At 45.2% G+C, this 22,434-nt stretch overlaps 2 protein-coding genes across 2 annotated transcripts in view; both read right to left on the minus strand.

Moving 5' to 3' along the window:
- Window positions 1-12,159, minus strand: part of LOC144511794 (uncharacterized) — a 25,206-nt gene extending 13,047 nt beyond the window's left edge. Inside the window, exons 1-2 of the mRNA XM_078242130.1 lie at window positions 12,081-12,159; window positions 4,707-4,800 (exon numbers count right to left, since the gene is read on the minus strand). Coding sequence (XP_078098256.1) covers window positions 4,707-4,800; window positions 12,081-12,150 — 164 coding nt within the window. The 5' untranslated portion in view covers window positions 12,151-12,159. The remainder of the gene's footprint in view (window positions 1-4,706; window positions 4,801-12,080) is intronic.
- Window positions 12,151-21,061, minus strand: LOC144511704 (CMRF35-like molecule 8; the record flags this gene model as incomplete). Its single annotated transcript, XM_078241930.1, has 3 exons — window positions 20,648-21,061; window positions 15,926-16,249; window positions 12,151-12,398 (listed from the first exon to the last, which is right to left on the minus strand). Coding segments are annotated over exons 1-3 (609 nt in total), but the record flags the coding sequence as incomplete, so codon positions are not given.
- Window positions 21,062-22,434: the final 1,373 nt, after the last annotated feature.

The following is a 22,434-nucleotide window of genomic DNA, read 5'->3' on the forward strand; positions in this document are numbered from 1 at the left end:
GGCTGGAAGCTGAGAGCCAAGACAAAATATGTGGTCATCTCTGGTACGTTGCTGGTGCCACGTGATAGCGAGTTGAGGAACAGGGAGAGAGTGCAGTTAAACATGTGGTTGCAGGGATGGTGTAGGAGGGAGGGTTTCAGATACGTGGATAATTGGAACACATTCTGGGAAAGGTGGGACCTGTACAAACAGGACGGGGTGCACCTGAACCAGAGGGGCACCAATATCCTGGGAGGGAAATTTGATACGGCTCTTCAGGGGGGTTTAAACTAATTTGTCAGGGGAGTGGGAAAAGGAGTTGTAGTCCAGAAGTCAGTGTTGAGGGTGGTGAGGTATTGGGGAAGGTATCAAGGTCAAGGGTGGGTACCGGTAGACAGGAAGGTGGGTTGAAGTGTGTCTACTTCAATGCAAGGAGCATCCGGAACAAGGTAGATGAACTTGGGGCGTGGATTGATACTTGGGACTACGATGTTGTGGCCATCACAGAGACGTGGGAAGATCAAGGACAGGAATGGTTGTTGGATGTTCCGGGGTATAGATGTTTCAGTAAGTGTAGGGAAGCTGGTAAAAGAGGTGGAGGAGTAGCATTGTTATTCAAGGATAGTTTAACGGCTGCAGAAAGGCACTTCGAGGGGGATCTGCACACTGAGGGAACATGGGCTGAGGTTAGAAATAGGAAAGGAGCGGTCACGTTGTTAGGAGTTTACTATAGGCCCCCAAATAGTAATAGAGATGTGGAGGAAGAAATTGCTAAGCAGATTATGGATATGTGTGGGGGTCACAGGGTAGTTGTCATGGGGGACTTTAACTTTCCAAATATTGATTGGAACCTTTGTAGGTCAAATAGTTCGGATGGGGCAGTTTTTGTGCAGTGTGTGCAGGAGGGTTTCCTGACACAATATGTGGATAGGCCGACAAGAGGTGAGGCCACATTGGATTTGGTACTGGGAAATGAACCGGGCCAAGTGTTAGATTTGGTTGTGGGAGAGCACTTTGAAGATAGTGACCACAATTTGGTGTCTTTTGTTATTGCAATGGAGAGGGATAGGGCCATACGGCAGGGCAAGGTTTACAATTGGGGGAGAGGTAATTATGATGCGATTAGGCAAGAATTAGGGGGCATAAGTTGGGAACAGAAACTGTCAGGGAAAGGCACAAATGAAAAGTGGAACTTTTTCAAGGAACAAATACTGGGTGTCCTTGATAGGTATGTCCCTGTCAGGCAGGGAGGAAATGGCCGAGTGAGGGAACCATGGTTCACGAAAGAGGTGGAATGTCTTGTGAAAAAGAAGAGGGAAGCTTATGTAGGGATGAGGAAACAAGGTTCAGATGGCTCGATTGAGGGTTACAAGTTAGCAAGGAACGAGCTGAAAAAGGGGCTTAGGAGAGCTAGGAGGGGACATGAGAAGTCCTTGGCGGTTCGGATCAAGGAAAACCCCAAGGCCTTTTACTCTTATGTGAGGAATAAAAGAATGACCAGTGTGAGGTTAGGGCCGGTCAAGGACAGTAGTGGGAACTTGTGTATGGAGTAAGTAGAGATAGGCGAGGTGATGAATGAATACTTTTCTTCAGTGTTCACCAAGGAGAGGGGCCATGTTTTTGAGGAAGAGAAGGTGTTACAGGCTAATAGGCTGGAGGAAATAGATGTTCAGAGGGAGGATGTCCTGGCAGTTTTGAATAAACTGAAGGTCGATAAGTCCCCTGGGCCTGATGAAATATATCCTAGGATTCTTTGGGAGGCAAAGGATGAGATTGCAGAGCCTTTGGACTTGATCTTTGGGTCCTCGCTGTCCACGGGGATGGTGCCAGAGGACTGGAGAATGGCGAATGTTGTTCCTCTGTTTAAGAAAGAGAATAGAAATGACCCTGGTAATTATAGACCGGTTAGTCTTACTTCGGTGGTTGGTAAATTGATGGAAAAGGTCCTTAGGGATGGGATTTACGACCATTTGGAAAGATGTGGATTAATCCGGGATAGTCAGCATGGATTCGTGAAGGGCAAGTCATGCCTCACAAATTTGATTGAATTTTTTGAGGAGGTAACTAAGTGTGTTGATGAAGGTAGGGCAGTTGATGTCATATACATGGATTTTAGTAAGGCGTTTGATAAGGTCCCCCATGGTCGGCTTATGATGAAAGTGAGGAGGTGTGGGATAGAGGGAAAGTTGGCCGATTGGATAGGTAACTGGCTGTCTGATCGAAGACAGAGGCTGGTGGTGGATGGAAAATTTTCGGATTGGAGGCAGGTTGCTAGCGGAGTGCCACAGGGATCAGTGCTTGGTCCTCTGCTCTTTGTGATTTTTATTAATGACTTAGAGGAGGGGGCTGAAGGGTGGATCAGTAAATTTGCTGATGACACCAAGATTGTTGGAGTAGTGGATGAGGTGGAGGGCTGTTGTAGGCTGCAAAGAGATAGGATGCAAAACTGGGCTGAAAAATGGCAAATGGAGTTTAACCCTGATAAATGTGAGGTGATTCATTTTGGTAGGACTAATTTAAATGTGCATACAGAGTCCAAGATAGGGTTCTGAAGACTGTGGAGGAAGAGAGAGATTTTGGGGTCCACATCCACAGATCTCTAAAGGTTGCCACTCAAGTGGATAGAGCTGTGAAGAAGGCCTATAGTGTGTTAGCTTTTATTAACAGGGGGTTGGAGTTTAAGAGCCGTGGGGTTATGCTGCAACTGTACAGGACCTTGGTGAGACCACATTTGGAATATTGTGTGCAGTTCTGGTCACCTCACTATAAGAAGGATGTGGAAGCGCTAGAAAGAGTGCAGAGGAGATTTACCAGGATGCTGCCTGGTTTGGAGGGTAGGTCTTATGAGGAAAGGTTGAGGGAGCTAGGGCTGTTCTCTCTGGAGTGGAGGAGGCTGAGGGGAGACTTAATAGAGGTTTATAAAATGATGAAGGGAAAAAATAGAGTGAACGTTCAAAGACTATTTCCTCGGGTGGATGGAGCTATTACAAGGGGGCATAATTATAGGGTTCATGGTGGGAGATATAGGAAGGGTATCCGAGGTAGGTTCTTTACGCAGAGAGTGTTGGGGTGTGGAATGGACTGCCTGCAGTGATAGTGGAGTCAGACACTTTAGGAACATTTAAGCGGTTATTGGATAGGCACATGGAGCACACCAGGATGATAGGGAGTGGGATAGCTTGATCTTGGTTTCAGATAAAGCTCGGCACCACATCGTGGGCCGAAGGGCCTGTTCTGTGCTGTACTGTTCTATGTTCTATGTTCACTAATGTCCTTTAGGGAAGGAAATCTGCCATCCTTACCTGGTCTGGCCTACATGTGACTCCAGAGCCACAGCAATCTGGTTGACTCTCAGCTGCCCTTGGGCAAGTAGGGATGGGCAATAAATGCTGGCCAGCTAGCGATGCCTCTGTCCCACAAATGAATAAATAGAAATGGGGCCTAGGTTTAACATCGCCTCCTCAAGGTGACACCTCTGGCAGCACAGCCCTCTCTCTGTACTGCACTGGAGTATCTGCCCAGATAATGGGGGGAATTCTCCGGCCTCCCAGCTGTGTGTTTCTCGGGGGCAGGAGGTGGCGCGCTGTTCACTGGCGGCGGGATTCTGCAGTCCCACCGCTGTCAATGGGATTTTCCATTGATGTCACCCCACGCTGCTTCTGGGTGGGGGGGGTGGGGGGTGAGGTGGGGAGCTGGGGAAGGGGGTGAGATTTTGTTGGTACTCAAAAGGACAGGAACTTTGACTTGATTAGTGGGACGGGAAATTCTGATCAGGCAATGATAATGTCAGAGACATGCTTGTGGCGTATCAAGCCTCACGTGTTAGCCTGTGATGAGTTCCTACTTGGGATACATTTGCACTCTGCGAATACTCAATCGTGTCAAACATTTCATTAATTATGTCCTACTTTCTGGACTCCTGACTGTGGTGGTGGTGGGGGGAGGTGGTTTGGGACAGTCAGTCAAGGTAAAAATATAAGGAGCCTAAAGGTCTGTGTCAGTACTCTCCAGATGTGTATCCGTCCCAGGGTATTGTCAGACAGAGCTCTTCCAAGGCTTTGGGTTTCTCATTGAGTGTCCTCAGACAATGTCCTATACAATGCATGGGCCAGCTTAGCCTGCAAGTTCAGCCATGCCGCACAGAGTCGCAACTACAACAGTGGACACTGACATAAACATTCAATAAAGAGTCGACAAAAAAGTCGCAATACTGTTCCTTCCGCAATAAAGGAAATGTCCCTAAACCTCCTGTCCCCATCAAGGTGAGGTGTGCCAGCAATTTCGCTCTGTGCTAATAAAGTCTCAACAAATAATGATGACACACACACAGGAATAAAATGAAAACAATGCAATGTGGACTATTTCCAGGTGAGATTTAATTTTCACCCGTGCTACCTTTGTGCTCTTTGTTGATGGCAAGGGAGTTGGGCAGGAAATTTGTGGATGTGATGTACAGCCACTCTGTCTGGTCTGCTTGTAGATACAGCATCATCAACCGATAGTGGTTTCACCAATGTAAAGCTTTCTCTTGCTATTAAATCACAAGTGTTTTGCACGCTCTCCCTAGCACATGAAATTTTAACCGCAATTGAATGGGGAAATGTAAAAAGAGAGAGACAGTTCCGATTACGACATTGGGAATGAAATCCTGTTGACAAAATTCCGGCTGTTGTATTTTTCTTATGGAAACTGTACCAATCAATCCAGCAGCAATGAGAACATTGTACCTTGTGGATCCTGAAGTTTGGTCTTGATTCTCAGTGGGATATATATTTGTATTCATGGATACTGTTGAAGAATCTTGACAAGAATATTCAGGTCCTGTTAAGACAGGGAAATAATGTTCAGATTCACCTCATTTTCACTGCTCGCTAATCAAGAGAGCATCATTGTCAACTGGAACCTACAGAAAGAGCCTGGACGATATAATGGATTTGGATGATTTAATTTCTCTCTTTCCTCTAGCAGTTAGAACTCATGATGACACCTGGCTGAGGCTCATTCTTATGATAATTTCTGTTTCTTTCCCACATCTGAGAGTGGTGCTACAGAGTTACTGCTGGAGCAGTTAAAGGGTGGACTACAATCCAGATATATCCTTTTGTACCGTGTGAAAACATAGGCCCAGATTTTCTCCTTGATGGTGAGCTTTACTGTTGTGGCAAAAATCCTTTGGAGAGTAAGGTACCCCTTCAATAGGGTCCCAGCATACCTTCGGGGAGGTTCGGCACCATTTAGGATTGCTAAAGTTAAAAATGATGATACACTTTTTATGGCTCAAATGCATTGGAACTGTCAAGCTGTCAAAGAACTGTCCAGCAGTCAGTTGGCATAGGCCAGCATAGCTAGGGCATAGGGAGTGTTTGGGGGGCCAGGGTGAGGGCTGGAGGGCTGCTTTTTGGTTTAAACTATTTTTCTATTTGCTTAAACACAAATGCCTTCCACCCAGCCCTCCTCCTCATCCAGCAATTTTCACAACAATTCTGGGCAGAGGCTGCAGGTGGTCACTTTTGAAGGTCAGGTTTGCAGAGCCACCCCCCCCGCCACTCCGTCTGCTGAGCCCTTGCCATTCTCCTGTGTCTGCACACCTGGCCCAGAAGCAAAAATCCAGGCCATAAAGTAAAGTTCCAGGCAGCGAGCTGGCCTCTGATCCCAATGGAAAATGTATTTCTGGGAACCCAGCAACCATGATCCTACCCTGGAAAGATGTCCTTGAGGGAAAAGGAATATAAGTTGGGCATTGACTGCAAAAAGAAATCAAGCAGTTGATGTTTGTGTTAAAAGAATGCTTCTGTTAAAAGAATGTATTTATTAAAACAATTGACAGCCAAATGCCATCCCATCATACGAAACAGTCACCTGCGAAAATAGACAATGGTCATTTTCTGTCTTCTGTGTCAGTATTCTGGCCTTGCAGTAACAATGGGAAACTTCACCTCACTGGCAGCGGCTATCACAAAATTCAACCACTGATTTTCTGTTTACTAATTATGGGCCAGAATCTTACCACCGTTCACGCCATTAGGATTTTCCCATCCCGCTGCACAGAGCTGAGATTTGGCTGGCTGCCAAATTCTCCGACCTCCCTGCAGCGGGAGTGTGGCGTGAACAGCCAGTCAGATCGCGCCCATCATATTTTGTGTAGTTGGTGTTTGAGCCTCCCCACCTCCAGTGAGCATTCAGGTCCAGTGGAGCCCCGATTTTACGCGCCCCGATTTAGTGCGAAATCGGATATTACGCGATCGCGCGACGGACCCTTTTTTAAAACTATTTCCGGTTTCGTGAATTAGCGCGATCCCGATGACATTCGCGATCACATTTTATGGACCCCAACCATCGCGTTAAAAGAGGGCTCCACTGTAACTGACTTTGGGGAGTTTGAAGTAAAACATTGATTTCAAAATGGACAAAAGTTACTTTAATTTCTATAGTATCTTTCACAAAACGCTTCGCATTGGAGAACCCAAAATGCTTCGCAACCAATAAAGAACTATTCTGAAGTGTCGTCATTGTTTTGTGGCAGGGAAATGTGAAAGCCAATTTGCACACAGCAAAATCCCACAAGAAGCCATAAGACGAAGGTACTGCTTGGAGTCAGTGGGCTGGTCAGTATTTAAAAACCCTGTGACCAGCCTGAACGAGTACGCCACTACAGTGACTGACTTCATTAGTAAGTGTGTAGAAGACTGTGTGCCAAAGAAGCAAATCTGTGTGTTCCCCAACCGGAAACCATGGATGAACAGGGATATCCACTGCTTGCTGAAGTCCAGGTCTGAGGCGTTCAAGTCAGGAAACCCTGACCTATACACGAAAGCCAGATATGATCTAAGGAGATCCATCAAGGATACCAAAAAACAATACCGGACCAAGCTAGAGTCCCAGGCTAGCCACACCGACCCCCGCTGACTATGGCAAGGTTTGCAAGACATAACAGGCTACAAGATGAAGGCATGTAAAATTGCCGGCTCCAACGCACCCCGCTCTGATGAGCTCATTGCATTCTACGCTCGTTTTGAGCAAGAGGTCAGCGAGAGCATGCCCTCCACCCTGGAAGCCCTGGATGAACCTGTATCTGGAGTCACCATTGCAGATGTCAGAGCAGCTTTCTCGAAGGTCAACCCACGGAAAGCGACTGGCCCGGTTGGGGTACCCGAACAAGCACTCAGATCCTGCGCGGATCAGCTGGTGGGGGTATTCGCAGACATCTTCAACTTCTCTTTACAACAATCTGAGGTCCCTATCTGCTTCAAGAAGACGGCCATCATCCCGGTATCTAAGAAAAGCCAAGCAACGTGCCTTAATGACTATCGGCCGGTGGCTCTGACATCCTTCATTATGAAGCCCTTTGAAAGGACATGGCATGAATCAATTCTAGCCTCCGGACTGCCTGGATCCACTACAGTTTGCCTACTGCCGCAACAGGTCCACAGCAGACGTCATCTCCCTGGCCCTACACTCAACCCTGGAACACCTAGATAACAAAGACACCTATATCAGACTCCTACAGCTACAGCTAACTAAAGCTCAGCCTTAAACACCATTATTCCTATGAAACTCATCTCCAAACTCCATGGCCTGGGCCTCGGCTCCTTCCTCTGCGACTGGATTCTGAACTTCCTAATCCACAGACCACAATCAGTAAGGATAGGCAACAACACATCTTCCATGATCATCCTCAACACCGGTGCCCCACAAGGCTGTGTTCTCAGCCCCCTACTATACTCCTTATACACCTATGATTGCGTGGTCAAATTCCCCTCCAATTCGATTTTCAAGTTTGCTGACGACACCACCGTAGTGGGTTGGATCTCAAACAATGACGAGACAGAGTACAGGAATAAGATAGAGAATCTGGTGAACTGGTGCGGTGAAAAAAATCTCTGCCTCAATGTCAACAAAACAAAGGGGATTGTCATTGACTTCTGGAAGCGTAGAGGAGAGAACACGCCCCTGTCTACATCAATGGGGACGAAGTGGAAAAGATTGAGAGCTTCAAGTTTTTAGGTGTCCAGATCACCAACAACCTGTCCTGGCTCCCCCCATGCCAACACTATAGTTACAAAAGCCCACCAACGCCTCCACTTTCTCAGAAGACTAAGGAAATTTGGCATGTCAGCTACGACTCTCACCAACCTTTACAGTTGCACCATAGAAAGCACTCTTTCTGGTTGTATCACAGATTGGTATGGATCCTGCTCTGCCCAAGACTGCAAGAAACTACAAAAGGTTGTGAATGGAGCCCAATCCATCATGCAAACCAGCCTCCCATCCATTGACTCTGTCTACACTTCCTGCTGCCTCGGCAAAGCAGCCAGCATAATTAAAGACCCCATGCACCCCAGATATTCTCTCTTCCACCTTCTTCCGTTGGGAAAAAGATACAAAAATCTGAGGACACGTACCAACCGACTCAAGAACAGCTTCGTCCCTGCTGCCGTCAGACTTTTGAATGGACTTACCTTGCATTAAGTTGATCGTTCTCTACACCCTAGCTATGACTGTAACACGACATTCTGCACTCTCTCGTTTCCTTCTCTATGAACGGTATGCTTTGTCTGTATAACGCGCAAGAAGCAATACTTTTCACTGTATGCTAATACATGCGACAAAAATAAATCAAATCAAATCAAATCAGAAATCTGTTCCAGTGCCATTGGTTAAAAGCTTGGCAGGGCTCCAAATTCTTCTTTGAACAATATCATGGAATCTGATACATCCATGTGACTGCGAGGGGCAGTGGATAGTTATTTAGTTTTGCGTTCCATCTGGACATCAGCGCCTCCAACAGCAGAGCAAAAGCTCAGTGTTAGGCAGTGGTTTCTGGTTCAATTCGAACTGTGGCGTACCTCAGGGATTAGTGCTGGGACCTTTGCTGTTTGTAATATATATAGATAATTTGGAGGAAAATGTAACTGGTTTGATTAGTAAGTTTGTGGATGACACAAAGGTTGGTGGATTTGCGGATAGCAATGAGGACAATCAGTGGATACAGCAGGATATAGATTGGTTGGAGACTTGGGCGGAGAGCTGGCAGATGGAGTTTAAGTCATGATGTGGAGATGCCGGCGTTGGACTGGGGTAAACACAGTAAGAAGTTTAACAACACCAGGTTAAAGTCCAGACTTTAACCTGGTGTTGTTAAAGTTCTTACAGATGGAGTTTAATCCAGACAAATGTGAGGTAATGCATTTTGGAAGATCTAATACAGATAGGAAATATACAGAAAATAGCAGAACCTTTAAGAGTATTGATAGGCAGAGGGATCTACATGTACACAGGTCACTGAAAGTGGCAACGCAAGTGGAGAAGGTAGTTAAGAAGGCATACAGCATGCTTGCCTTCATTGGCCAGGGCATTGAGTTTAAAAATTGGCAAGTCGTGTTGCAGCTTTATAGAACCTTACTTAGGCCACACTTGGAATATAATGTTCAATCCTGGTCACCACACTACCAGAAGGATGTGGAAGCTTTGGAGAGGGTACAGAAAAAATTTACCAGGATGTTGCCTGGAATGGAGGGCATTTAATATGAGGAGAGGTTGGAGAAACTTGATTTGTTCTCACTGGAACGACGAAGGTTGAGGGGCGACCTAATAGACGTCTATAGGATTATGAGGGGCATGGACAGAGTGGATAGTCAGAAGCTTTTGCCCAGGGTGGAAGAGTCAATTACTAGGGGGCATAAGTTTAAGGTGCGAGGGGCAATGTTTAAAGGAGATGTACGAGGCAGGTTTTTTACACAGAGAGTAGTGGGTGCCTGGAACTCGTTGCCGGGGGAGATGGTGGAAACAGATACGACAGTGACTTTTAAGGGGTGTCCTGACAAATACATGAATAGAATGAGAATGGAGGGATATGGGGAAGGGTAGGGGGTTTTAGTTCAGTCGGGCAGCATGGTCGGTGCAGGCTTGGAGGGCCAAAGGGCCTGTTCCTGTGCTGTAATTTTCTTTGCTCTTTGTTCTTTGTTCTTCAACATTATTTGGGCCCAGTATTCAAAGACATCTGACAATGATGCTTCAGAATAAACCCCTGGTGACTCCTATAGGATGACTGCAGTTTACTGGGGAAATTTCTACTTGTTCTTGATATTCTTTTCTGACAGCAATAGCAAGAGCAACATTGGTATCTGGCCAGAGTCAATATTTGCATATGCTAATTTATACTGTTCAAGGGGAAAGTTAATTTGTCTTTTTTTTTTACCATATTGATGTATCTAGGCACAACCAATCATGAATACTCTGTGGAAAATTGAACGGGCGGCATGGTGGCACAATGGTTAGCTCTGCTGCTTCACAGCTCTAGGGACCTGGGTTCGATTCCCAGTTTGGGAGACTGTCTGTGTGGAGTTTGCACATTCTCCCCGTGTCTGCATGGGTTTCCTCCGGGTGCTCCAGTTTCCTCCCACAGTCCAAAGATGTGCGGGTTAGGTGGATTGGCCATGCGAAATTGCCCATTGTGTCCTGGGATGTATAGGTTAGAGGGATTAGCGGGGCGGCACAGTGGCACAGTGGTTAGCACTGCTGCTTCACAGCTCCAGGGACCTGGGTTCGATTCCCGGCTTTGGTCACAGTCTGTGTGGAGTTTGCACATTCTCCTCGTGTCTGAGTGGGTTTCCTCCGGGTGCTCCGGTTTCCTCCCACAGTCCAAAGGTGTGCGGGTTAGGTTGATTGGCCATGCTAAAATTACCCCTAGAGTCCTGAGATGCGTAGGTTAGAGGGATTAGCGGGTAAATATGTAGGGATATGGGGGTAGGGCCTGGGTGGGATTGTGGTCAGTGCAGAGTCGATGGGCCAAATGGCCTCTTTCTGCACTGTAGGGTTTCCATGTTTCAAATGTGTGGGGTTGTGGGGATAGGGCCTGGGGTGGAATTGTTGTTGGTGCAGACTCAATGGGCCGAATGGCTTCCTTCTGCACTGTAGGGTTTCTATGATTACCACAAATTAAGCTAATATCGCCCAGAACCGGGGTCAGTAGTTTATCTTGATTGAGTAATTCTTCTTTTTTGTACATGGAAGTCTGAGATTTTGACTGCCAATTTAGAATGGTAGAATGTCACAGAGAGAAAGTTCAGACCATTATTCTTCCACTCTCTTTGAAAGAGCTCCCTACTTAATTCCATTGACCTTCTCCACACACTTCAAATGTGCTTCTTTTAACTTCCCTTTTAAAAGTTATCATTGAACCTGATTCTGACATTAGGGCGGAATCTTCCCAAAATTTGGCTCAATGCCATTTGTGGCATCGATTCCTGGCCTTTTGCCTCAGATCAAACGTCAGATGAAGCCCAAGATGGGGTGTAGTGCCTTCTCTTGTCAGCTTGGATCTTGTTTGTCTCTCAGGTGGGGACCATGAATTGGATTCATTTGGATTTTGAAGTTGTTTTTTTGCAATAAGCAAGGAATGGATTTGGATTTGCCCGGTTTACTCTCAGCACTGGTTTTGTAACTTCAAATAGAGTAAAATAAATGTTTTTATTAAGCAGTTTTTGGTGCGAAACCTGGAGAGAATCCCACCAGCCCTGTCAGTGCGACCTAGACCAGAATTGTTAGATACGAGAAAAATAATTTGTTCACCAGGATACCCCCATGCCCCGTAGCGTTATGTGTCTGACTCGGTCGCCCCTCCAATGCCAGTATATCTTTCCTTAGAAAAGGGGACCAAAGTTGTTCACAATATTTCAGGTGTGGTCCAGTTAGTTCTTGTATAATTTTATACAAAAAATATTTTTTTGTTACTCCATTCCCTTTGAAATAAAGGCCAACATTGCATTTGCCTTCCCTATTACCCACTGAACTTGCATGCTAGCTTTTTGTGACTTATGTACGAGGACCCCCAAATACCTCCATGCTGCAACTTTCTCCATTTAAATAATATCCAGCTCCTTTATTCTCCTACCAAAGTGCATAACTTCACAGTTTCCTACATTATATTCCATCTGCCAAGATTTTCTCCACTCACTCAACCTACTGACAAACCAAATAAAGTGAATTCGGTCAGATCCTGTAACTTGGAGTGACTGACGTAACTTAACCTGCGACCAGTTTGGATAAACATTAATTTAACAATTCAGACACCAAATGGTTTTGTTTACAGTAACACTTACCAATGCTGCTGACTTCTATCACATAACGGCAGTCATTCTCTGGCCTGTCGATCACTGACACTGTAACCATTTCACTGGATTTTTCTTCCTGGTTATTTGAGGCTGTGCAGTAATATTGATGCTGTTGCTGTGTGAAGGATTGACAATGTAGATCCAGTTCATTGGTGTCAGAGATCTTTGGATCTTCAGACGGGGACCTTTCATACCATTTGTACAGAATGGTAAGTGATTCCTGGACAGACTCACAGGAGATGGACACTGAGCCCCCAGAACATGAGGCATTTGGTGGTGATAGAAATCTAAGTACAGGAACAGGTTCTGTGGGAAAGAAACAAACATTCAGAAACTGAGTGAACATCCAAACTTCAAATACTCTCCATTTTTCACAACTCCTGTATCCCACCAGGGCCTGTTTGTTGGAATTTCACTAGCAGATCTACCTCTCCATATCTCCCCACGCACTTGCATCCTAAACCACTTTATTATATCAGAATTTCAGGTCTCTGGTTGAAGCAAGCAGCAATGATACTGAGAACATCTCAATGTGAAAATCAAGGCTAACAATATCTCTCAGTCACAGATCGCCAGCCTCCAATGCTATTTGATAGTCTAACTCTCAAATGAAACGTCGACATAGTCCCAGAGGACCATAGGCTGCTCTGCCCTTTGAGGGGGAGAGCTGACTGGTGGTGATGAAACTTGAGGACCACCACACCTCAGGTGAGGGGCAAGGTTGAGAAAGCATTGCCTCCATGGATAACTTCAGCCAGTACGGGAATTGAACCTGCGATGTTGGCATCGCTTTGCATCACAAACCAACCATCTAGCCCACTGAGCTAACTGACCCTGACACTCAAATGTGATCTGGTAATGTATTTTTGATATGCTGATCTACAATTCTCTCCAATCAGATCACTCTCAAATGTGAACTGATTGGAGAGAATTGTGGATCAATACATCGATAAATTATGGAAAAATTGCCAGATATCAGTTACAGACTTTGTAGATTTGCCCTTGGTTGGGGGAACAAGAGGGGGAGGGGGGAGGGTGTCGAAGGAGCCCCGCTCCTCCGTAACCATGTATGGGGCTGGGAATACACTTCATAGAATCATAGAATCCCTACATCAAGTCTGCATCAACCACAATCTCACCCAGGCCCTATCCCCATAACCTCATGCATTTACCCTAGCTAGTCCCCCTGATATTAAGAGACAATTCAGCATAACCAATCCACCTAACCCACCTTTGGACTGTGGAAAGAAAAGGAGTACCTGGAAGAAACCCATGCAGACACGGGGAGAATGTGCAGACTCCACACAGACAGTGACCCAAGACTGGAATTGAACCTGGAAGTCCCTGGCACTGTGAGGCAGCAGTGCTAACCATTGTGCCACCATGTCGCCTGCTACAGTGAGAAATTCCCCACTGCTTTCAGCATTCCAGTCTCCCAAACCCTGGGAAACACAGCCCACAACCATTAGATTCAAATGGATCCCAAAATGGGATCCTTAGTTAAATGTAATAGTCATTAATCCGTCTCTACAGAGTGAGATACTCGGACATCTTGAAACCTGTCAGTTAAAAAGAAATGCATTTATGGTCGGCTCACTTGTGTCAATTTAAGACCCCCACCTGACCCTCTCCTGTCTTTTGGAGATATGGACACCGGAAGCTTCTTCCTTGAACTCTGTACCAGAGGAGGAGTCGAAACGCAAAGGGAACCAGATTCACTAACAATTTTTCTTGAGAGTCGATGGCGCTTCAATACTGTCACTGTGACAAACTCAGAAACAGTTTGGACAAAAGACACTCAGAAACTTGGCAGTCTGGGCAGTACGGTGGCACAGTGGTTAGCACTGCTGCCTCACAGCACCAGGGACCCAGATTGGATTCCTGGCTTGGGTCACTGTCTGTGTGGAGTTTGCACATTCTCCCCATGTCTGTGTGGGTTTCCTCTGGGTGCTCCGCTTTCCTCCCACACTCCAAAGATGTGCGGGTTAGGTGGTTGGCCATGGTAAATTGCCCCTTAGTGTCGGGGGACTCGCTAGAGTGAATTCATGGGGATAGGGCCTGGGTGGGATTGTGGTCGGTGCAGACTCTATGGGCCGAATGTCCTCCTTCTGCACTGTAGGGATTCTATGATGCTATCTTTGAAATGCTACAGGCTATCCCTGAGCTCTTTGCTTCTCAAGCCCCTTTCCATTGGATAATAAACAGAGGTCTGGGAAATAGCTGAGAAGATAAGTCATACAATCTCTGTTCTGCCATTCAATTAGATCATGCATGGTCTGAACACAATCCAAGCAAGAAGACAACGTCACAATGCCCTTTCGACATCAACTCACTCAGCTTTGAGCTGGACTCCTCCATTCTTTGCACAGTTGTGGACAATGTGTGTGGGAGGCCTGTCAGTGCATCACAGGTTATCCACTGCCACCTCAATGATCACTTTTTCCAACAAAGGCTTCCGGGGCAGAGGCCTGTGTCCGGCTGAGCACAGTTAGCTCTGCCCCCTGATGCGACAGTGAAGGAATGGTGAGATATTCCCAAGTCAGGAATGTGTGTATTTGGAAGGGAATTTGCAGGTGGTGGTAGTCCCATGTATCTGCAGCCCTTATCCTTCAAGGTGAGAGAGATTGTGGGTTTAGGAGCAGCTGTATATTATCTGTCTATTAGTTTTAGCCTCATGCAAACATTTGATACTGTGATATTTAACAATATAGCACCAAACCCTGTAATTCTTGCTGATATGAGTCTGATCCATCACACAAGGGAGCCAATCAAACATGTTAAGCTCTGTCAAGTGATACTATTTTAATATTTGCTGGGAAGTTAACTCTTGTTGTTCATTACTTTGATTATTTGTGGATATTAATTTTAGTGATGTTTAATGCAGTTCATAGAATCCCTGCAGTACACAAGGAGGCCATTCGGCCCACCAACCACAATCCAACCCAGGTCCTATCCCTGTAACCCACACAATTTATCCTGATTAAGGGGCAATTTAGAATGCCCAATCAACCTAACCTGCACTGACTGTGGGAGAAAACCGGAGCACCCGGAAGAAACCCACGCAAACACGGGGAGAATGTGCAAACTCCACATAGACAGTGACCCAAGGTCGGAATTGAACCTGGGTCCCTGGTGCTGTGAGACAGAAGTGCTAACCACTGTACTAGCATGCCACCCATAGACAGAGAGAGAGAGAGAGAGAGGTATGGTGAGCATCCCACATGACATTTGGTCCGATGCCCTAGAGTTAAAGGAATTGTTAGTCTGAACACATTTGAAGTTCTTGGTCAGAAAGTTATACAGGCCAAAGATTGGGTTTGTGTCACATGAGTCGGATTATCCAAACTCTGCCCTCTAGCTGTGAGACTCTGCATTGAGTCATAGATCATAGAATCATAGAAACCCTACAGTGCAGAAGGAGGCCATTCGGCCCATCGAGTCTTTACCAACCACAATCCCAGCCAGGCCCTACCCCCACATATTTACCCGCTAATCCCTCTAATCTATGCATCTCAGGACTCTAGGGGGCAATTTTTAGCCTGGCCAATCAACCTAGCCCGCACATCTTTGGACTGTGGGAGGAAACCGGAGCACCCGGAGGAAACCCACACAGACACGAGGAGAATGTGCAAACTCCACACAGACAGTGACCCAAGCTGGGAATCGAACCCAGGTCCCTGGAGCTGTGAAGCAGCAGTGCTAGCCACTGTGCTACCATGCCGCCCCATTGCTGCGGAGCCTCAGGATATCGGAGCTGTCAATGTTTCCTCGCGGATAAAACATGGAGAAACATTTCAATGGAGAATAATAAAGAAAATCATTGAGAAATGTACCATCAATTATTTGTAGTTGTACAGCAAATAATTCATCGAGTCCAGATTTACCAATTCCACAGCTGTACCATCTTTCATCGCTTGACTGAAGATTCTCCATAGTAACGACAAATATCCCTTGTGAATTGTTATCTGTGATCGACATTCTCCCTCGATGTCCACCTGGATCATCCGTTCTCACTAAATATGAGCACCCACGACCTGAACCCTGACACCAATATTTCATATTATTGCTGAACTTCTCTGCATCATAGTGACAATTTATTGTGATCGATCTTCCCAAAATTCCTGTTACTTTTTCTTCTGCCCTCAATGCACCTGAAACTGAAGAGACAACATTTCAGAAATTGAACTAGAAATAACTGCTTAAGACAAACAGATCCATTTTGATAGAAGTTCTCGCTGTGTACTGAGGAAACACTTCACCACATCTTCAAATGCAGTGAAATTCCTTCAAGTTTTTGATACAAGAAAATATTGCGACTTCTCACAGCCTCAGGATGTGACAAAGCATTTCACAGCCAATGATTCACTTCTGAAACTTTTGGGGTATTTTAACTTTCTTGATCCGATGGCAGCAGTGGGTGTTGGGAGGGAAAGGGGAACCTTGAAATCAGGATTGTGTCGCATACCGTGAAGATTAACTTCGTTGCGTGTGTGCGATGTCACTGACTGATTGACCGTCGTGGCTTCCATTTGGGTGGGAACCTTCTGGAGCAGAGCACAGGACCAAATTGGTCTCCATCCATCCCGCAGAGCGTGGAATGGGGTTGGGTTGCAGAAGGCCAGGGGGTAGGGGTGGATTTGGAATCTGGTTGGATGTGGGGCTGGAGGCCTTGGAGTTGGGCCAGTGATGAGTGGCTTTGGGAGAATCGTTGAGTTTTGCGGTGGGCAGGGGGGGTGGAAAATGGAGACCCACTGCTTGAGTTGTGGTGTTGCTGCCTTCATGGCTTCACTCACCCATGAAGATTAGTTCTTGGCCCGTAATTGTTCATTATTTACATGAATGACCTGGAGGAAGGAACAGAATGTAAGGTTTCCAAATTTGCTGATGATGTGAAGACAGGTGGAAGGGCAGGTTGTGATGAGGATATTGCGATTCTGCAATGGAATATAGAGAGATTGAGTGACTGGGCAAAAACCAGGCAAAATGGATTTTAATGTGAGCTGGTGTTGAGGTCATGCATTTCGGTAGGAGGAATCAAAAGGCAAGTTATTACCTAAATGGTGAGAGACTGCAGGGGAGTGAAGTAAAAGTTTTTAAATGTTATTTATTAGTGTCACAAGTAGACTTACATTCACACCGCAATGTGAAAATCCTCTAGTCACCACACTCTGGCCCCTGTTCGGGTACACTGAGGGAGAGTTGAGCATGGCCACTGCACCTAACCAGCACGTCTTTCAGACTGTGGGAGAATCATAGAAAGCCTACAGAGCAGAAGGAGGCCATTTACCCCATCGAGCCTGCACCGGCAATAATCCCACCCTAATCCCTCTAACATGCACATCCCAGGACACCAAGGCACAATTTCGCATGGCCAATCAACCTAACCTGCATATCTTTGGACTGTGGGAGGAAACCGGAGCACCTGGAGGAAACCCACGCAGATACGGGGAGAATTTGCAAACTTCACACAGACAGTGACCCAAGCCAGGAATTGAGCCCAGGTCCCTGGCACTGTGATGCAACAGTGCTAATCACTATGCCACTGTGACTTGGGTGTTTGAATTACAAAAAGCTAGCAAGCAGGTCCAACAAATAGTTAAGAAGGCAAACAGCATTTTGGCATTTGTTGCAAAGGGGTTGGAGTTCAAAAATAGGAGGTTTTGCTGTAATTGTACAGGGTAGTAATGCATACAGTTTTGGTCCCTTTACCTTTAAAAAGATATAGTAACCTTGAAGGCAGTCCAAAGGAGATTCACTAAGCTAATTCCTGGGATGAGAGGGTTGTCCATCAAGGGAGATTAAAGAGTCTGGTTCTGTATTCCTTGGAGTTTAGAAGAGTGAGGGATGACTTTCTTCAAACATATAAGATCCTGAGGAGGCTTGACAGGATGGATGGTCAGATGTTTTTATGAGTGGGAGAGATTAGAACAAGGGGACACAGCTACAAAATTAACAGCTGGTCATTTAAAACTGAGGAGCACAGAAATTTCTTCTTGCAGAGGGTGGTAAACCTTTAGAACCTTTTGCCCCAAAGGGTAGTTGAGGCTGGGTCATTCAAAATATTCAAAGTAGAGTTGTATGAGTATGATAGATTGAGGAATAGAGGGCTATGGGAAATGGCACAGAAAAGACGTTGATGCAGGCCTAGGTCAGCCATGATCGTATTGAATGGCAGGGCAGGCTTGAAGGGTCTGGGGGCTTATTCCTGCTTCTATCTCTTGTGTTCTTGTGATGCACTCTCCACCACCCTAGTTATTCGATTCACTAGAACATTGGTCCCAGCTCAGTTCAGGTGAAGACTGTTCTAACAGTACAGCTCCCACTGGTGCCAATGCCTCATGAATTGTAACCAATTTCTCCCACACCAGTCTTTGAGTCATGCATTCAACTCTCTAATCTTATTGACACTACACCAATTTACTCATGGCTCAGGTAATAAGATAGAGTTGTTTTTTTAACCTTTGATGACCTGAGCATGTAAATGCTGACAAATAAATACAATTTTATCCAACTGCAACAACAACTTGAGTTTGAGATTGTTCCCCAATTCATTCATCAATCTGGCAACTTTCAAATCAACTACCATCTTCTCAACTTTGTTGGTTGTAACCCATACTGCAGGAGGATATGAAAAGGGAAGGGGTCATATTTCTTACAAACAAAGGACGTAGAAAGGAAAAAATAAATACGTTTCAACAAGGGAGTTTCAGGTCTTGAAGATGCAGTGATGAGCAAGTTCCAGAGGATAGTAATTCTCAGCATCACATGGCAGTCTGTTTAAGAATAGTAAGATCGGAGAAGTAATTCTCTGGCTGCAGGGATGGTTCAACAAGAAAGGATTTAGATTTATAGCACATTGAACAAGAAATAAAGAACAAAGAAAAGTACAGCACAGCAACAGGCCATTCTGCCCTCCAAGCCTGTGCCAATCATGATGCCCTAACTGAAAAAATCCTTCTGCCCTGACTCAATCCATATCCCTCTATTTCCTCCCTATTCATGCACCTATCCAGATGCCTCTTATATGTTGCGAATGTGCCTGTTTCCACGACGTTCCCTGGCAGCGCGTTCCAGGCACCTTCCACTCTCTGTATGAAAAACGTCCCCCGCAATTTTACTTAAACTTTCCCCCTCTCACCTTGAACCTGTGCCTCCTGGTAATTGACATTTCCTCCCTTGGAAAAAGCCTCTGACCATCCACCCTGTCTATGCCTCTCATAATTTTAAAGACCTCTATCAGGTCTCCCCTCAGCCTCCGTCTTTCCAGTGAAAACAATGCTAGTTTATTCAATCTCTCCTCATAGCCAACACCATCGAGACCAAGCAACATCCTGGTGAATCTTCTTTGCACTCTCTCCAAAGCTTCCACGTCCTTCTGATAAAGTGGTGACCAGTCTGATGATGTGGTGGTGACCAGTTCTGGAAGAGGAGCAGCTGCAGAGGATGGGGGGACTTGAACAATTATTAGACCAATGATTCTGCTGGGAGAGGAACTTGCAGGTGGGGGAATATTTTACACTGAAATGGCACACTAAAAACAAAGGAATGAGACAGAGAGAAGAAAAGGTAAAAAAAAAAGTTTGAAGAGATGAGAGAATAGTTCCGTTGAGAAAAAGGAAGTATTGAAAAGAGGAAGATTGTCAATGGACAGATGCACACATCAGTTGAATGTCCAGAAGCACGTAAAATGTTCTGCATAAAATTGGTAAACTAAAGGTGTTAATTTTATTTGGAGTTTTGATTAAATAGAATTAATAGAGTCAAGATTTAGAGCCTTCTGAGAGTCTAACATTACTGGATAGAACATTTATTCATCACAAGTGCTAGCATTGATCAAAAATTCCACTGCAGTCTTATTTTATAAGATTAATATAGAGTAAGAGGGAAACATCAAAAGAGAGTTGTTTAATCTAAATGGGTGAGAAAAAAAATCATCACCCATTGGAAGGGAAATATAGATCAACAATCTACCAGTGTCTTATAAAGCCTTATTTTATATGGAGCACTTTAAACAGCAGAAGCAATTGTAAATTCGTGACATGTTCGGTTTGAAGGATGGTTCGCAGTCTAGAACATAGAACAGTACAGCACAGGACAGGCCCTTCGGCCCACGATGTTGTGCCGAGCTTTATCTGAAACCAAGATCAAGCTATCCCACTCCCTATCATCCTGGTGTGCTCCATGTGCCTATCCAATAATCGCTTAAATGTTCCTAAAGTGTCTGACTTCACGAGACATCACTTTTTACAGATTAAAGCAGATTACCTGATGTTTAGTTAGTTCCTCATCGAGCTTTTTAAATAACTAAATTAGTTTTCTGTTTAACAATCACAGTTCATAATAAAGTTAACTATATATGAATAAATATCTCTGTGTTACAATAGTATAGTTGAAAGGGAAACAAGACTTCACACAAATGTCATTCATTTATTCCTGCCCAGATTCTTGTGCCTTTAGAGATCTCCAAGTATTGAAACATCTCTGTCACATAACCTGCAGATGAGAGTTAAACTAACACTGATTATCTGGACTAAGCAGCTCTGGCTTTTACTCACCGGGCAAAGAGCAGATGACGAGAATCAAAATCCACATCGTTTTGTTGGAGATCAGATCAATGCTTGTCGTCAGTCGCCCAGCTCTTGTGTCTCATGTTGAAATAAATCTCAGGAATAAATGGGCAAAGAATTAGAAGAGGAAGGACATAGCAGGAAATTAAATGACAGTAAACTGTCTGATGAAATAAGGACATCAGAAGGAGAAGCAGGAATCGCCCATTCTGCCCCCTCGAACCTGGTCAATACAATCATTGTTCATCATTTTCCTTACCCCCAGTTTTCTGTCCTCTTCCCAAACCCCTTGACAACCTGTGAGGCTAAAGCTCTGTCCGTCTCACCCTTAAGTATTGTCGGGGTTAATCATCACTTTTTTTGAGGCAGACACATTGCAAAAGAAAAATAACACAGGAAACAGAAAAGGGAAACAGAGAAACAGATGGAGAGTCCACAGTGTTCTGAGGTGGAGAATATCGAAAGACTCACATCCCTTTGAGTGAAATAACTTCCCATTTCATTTCTAAATGATTGGTCCCTTATTGTAACTCTGTGCTCCATCAGTCCCTTAAGTCTCTTCAGAATCCAATAGGTTTCAATCAGGTCACTCCTTGTCACTTCTAAACTCCAGAGAGTATTTTTTTCTTTATTCATTGATGGGACGTGGGTGTCGCTGGCTGGGCCAGCATTCATTGTCTCCCTCATCACCCTTAAACTGAGTGGCTGACTAGGCCATTTCAGAGAGCATTGAAGTGTCAACTACATCTCTGTGGGTCTGGAGTCACTTCTAGGCCAGACGAAGTAAGAAGGGCAGATTCCTTTCCCGACAGGACATTAGTGAACCAGATGGGTTTTTATGACAATTGACAAAAGTTTCATGGTCATCATTCGATTTTTAATTCCATATTTTTATTGCCATCAAATTTCACAATCTGCCAATGGTGGGATTTGAATCCGGGTCCCGAGAGCATTAGCAATGGCCCTGGTTCTCCGCATCACCAGTTCAATGACAATACGACTACGCCACATAGGCCCAATTTACTTCACCTGTCAGCTTCGGATAACCCTCCAATCTCAGGAACCCAGCCAGTGAATATTTCCCGCACCACCTCCAACGCAAGTATGTCCCTCCTTCAATATGGAGAGTAAAGCTACACACAGCATTGAAGGCGTGATCTCAACAAAGCACTGTTCACTTCTAACAAGATTCTTATTCTCCAATTCCCTTGCAATGAGTTGCCTTCCGAATTGCTTGCTGAATTTTTATGCGGACTTCTCTGTTCCTCGTATGAGTACACCGCGTTTCTCTGAACACCAATATCATCAATTTTATGCCTTTTAAAAAATATTCTGCTTTTCCATTCTTATTACCAAAGCAAATAACGTCACACAACTCCACTTCATTCTTCATCTGCCACATTGTTTTCCACTCAGTTATTCTGTCTTTATCTTTTTGCAGCACATTTGTGACCTCTTCACATTTGATATTCCCACCTAGATTTGCATCATCAGAAGCCTTAGATATATTATTCTCTGTCTGCTCCTTATCCAACCCAAGGCCGGAATTGAACCTGGGTCCCTGGTACTGTGAGGCAGCAGTGCTAACAACTGTGCCACCACGCTGATACGTGATCTCAGACTTTTGTGTCTTTTTTCTAATGGAAGAAGGTGGAAGAAAATATATTCGGTGTGCGTGGGGTCCTTTATTATCATCATAGAAACCCTACAGTGCAGAAGGAGGCCATTCGGCCCATCGAGTCTGCACCGACCACAATCCCACCCAGGCCCTACCC

The sequence above is a fragment of the Mustelus asterias genome, chromosome 25, assembly GCF_964213995.1.
Source record: "Mustelus asterias chromosome 25, sMusAst1.hap1.1, whole genome shotgun sequence".
NCBI lineage: Eukaryota > Metazoa > Chordata > Chondrichthyes > Carcharhiniformes > Triakidae > Mustelus > Mustelus asterias.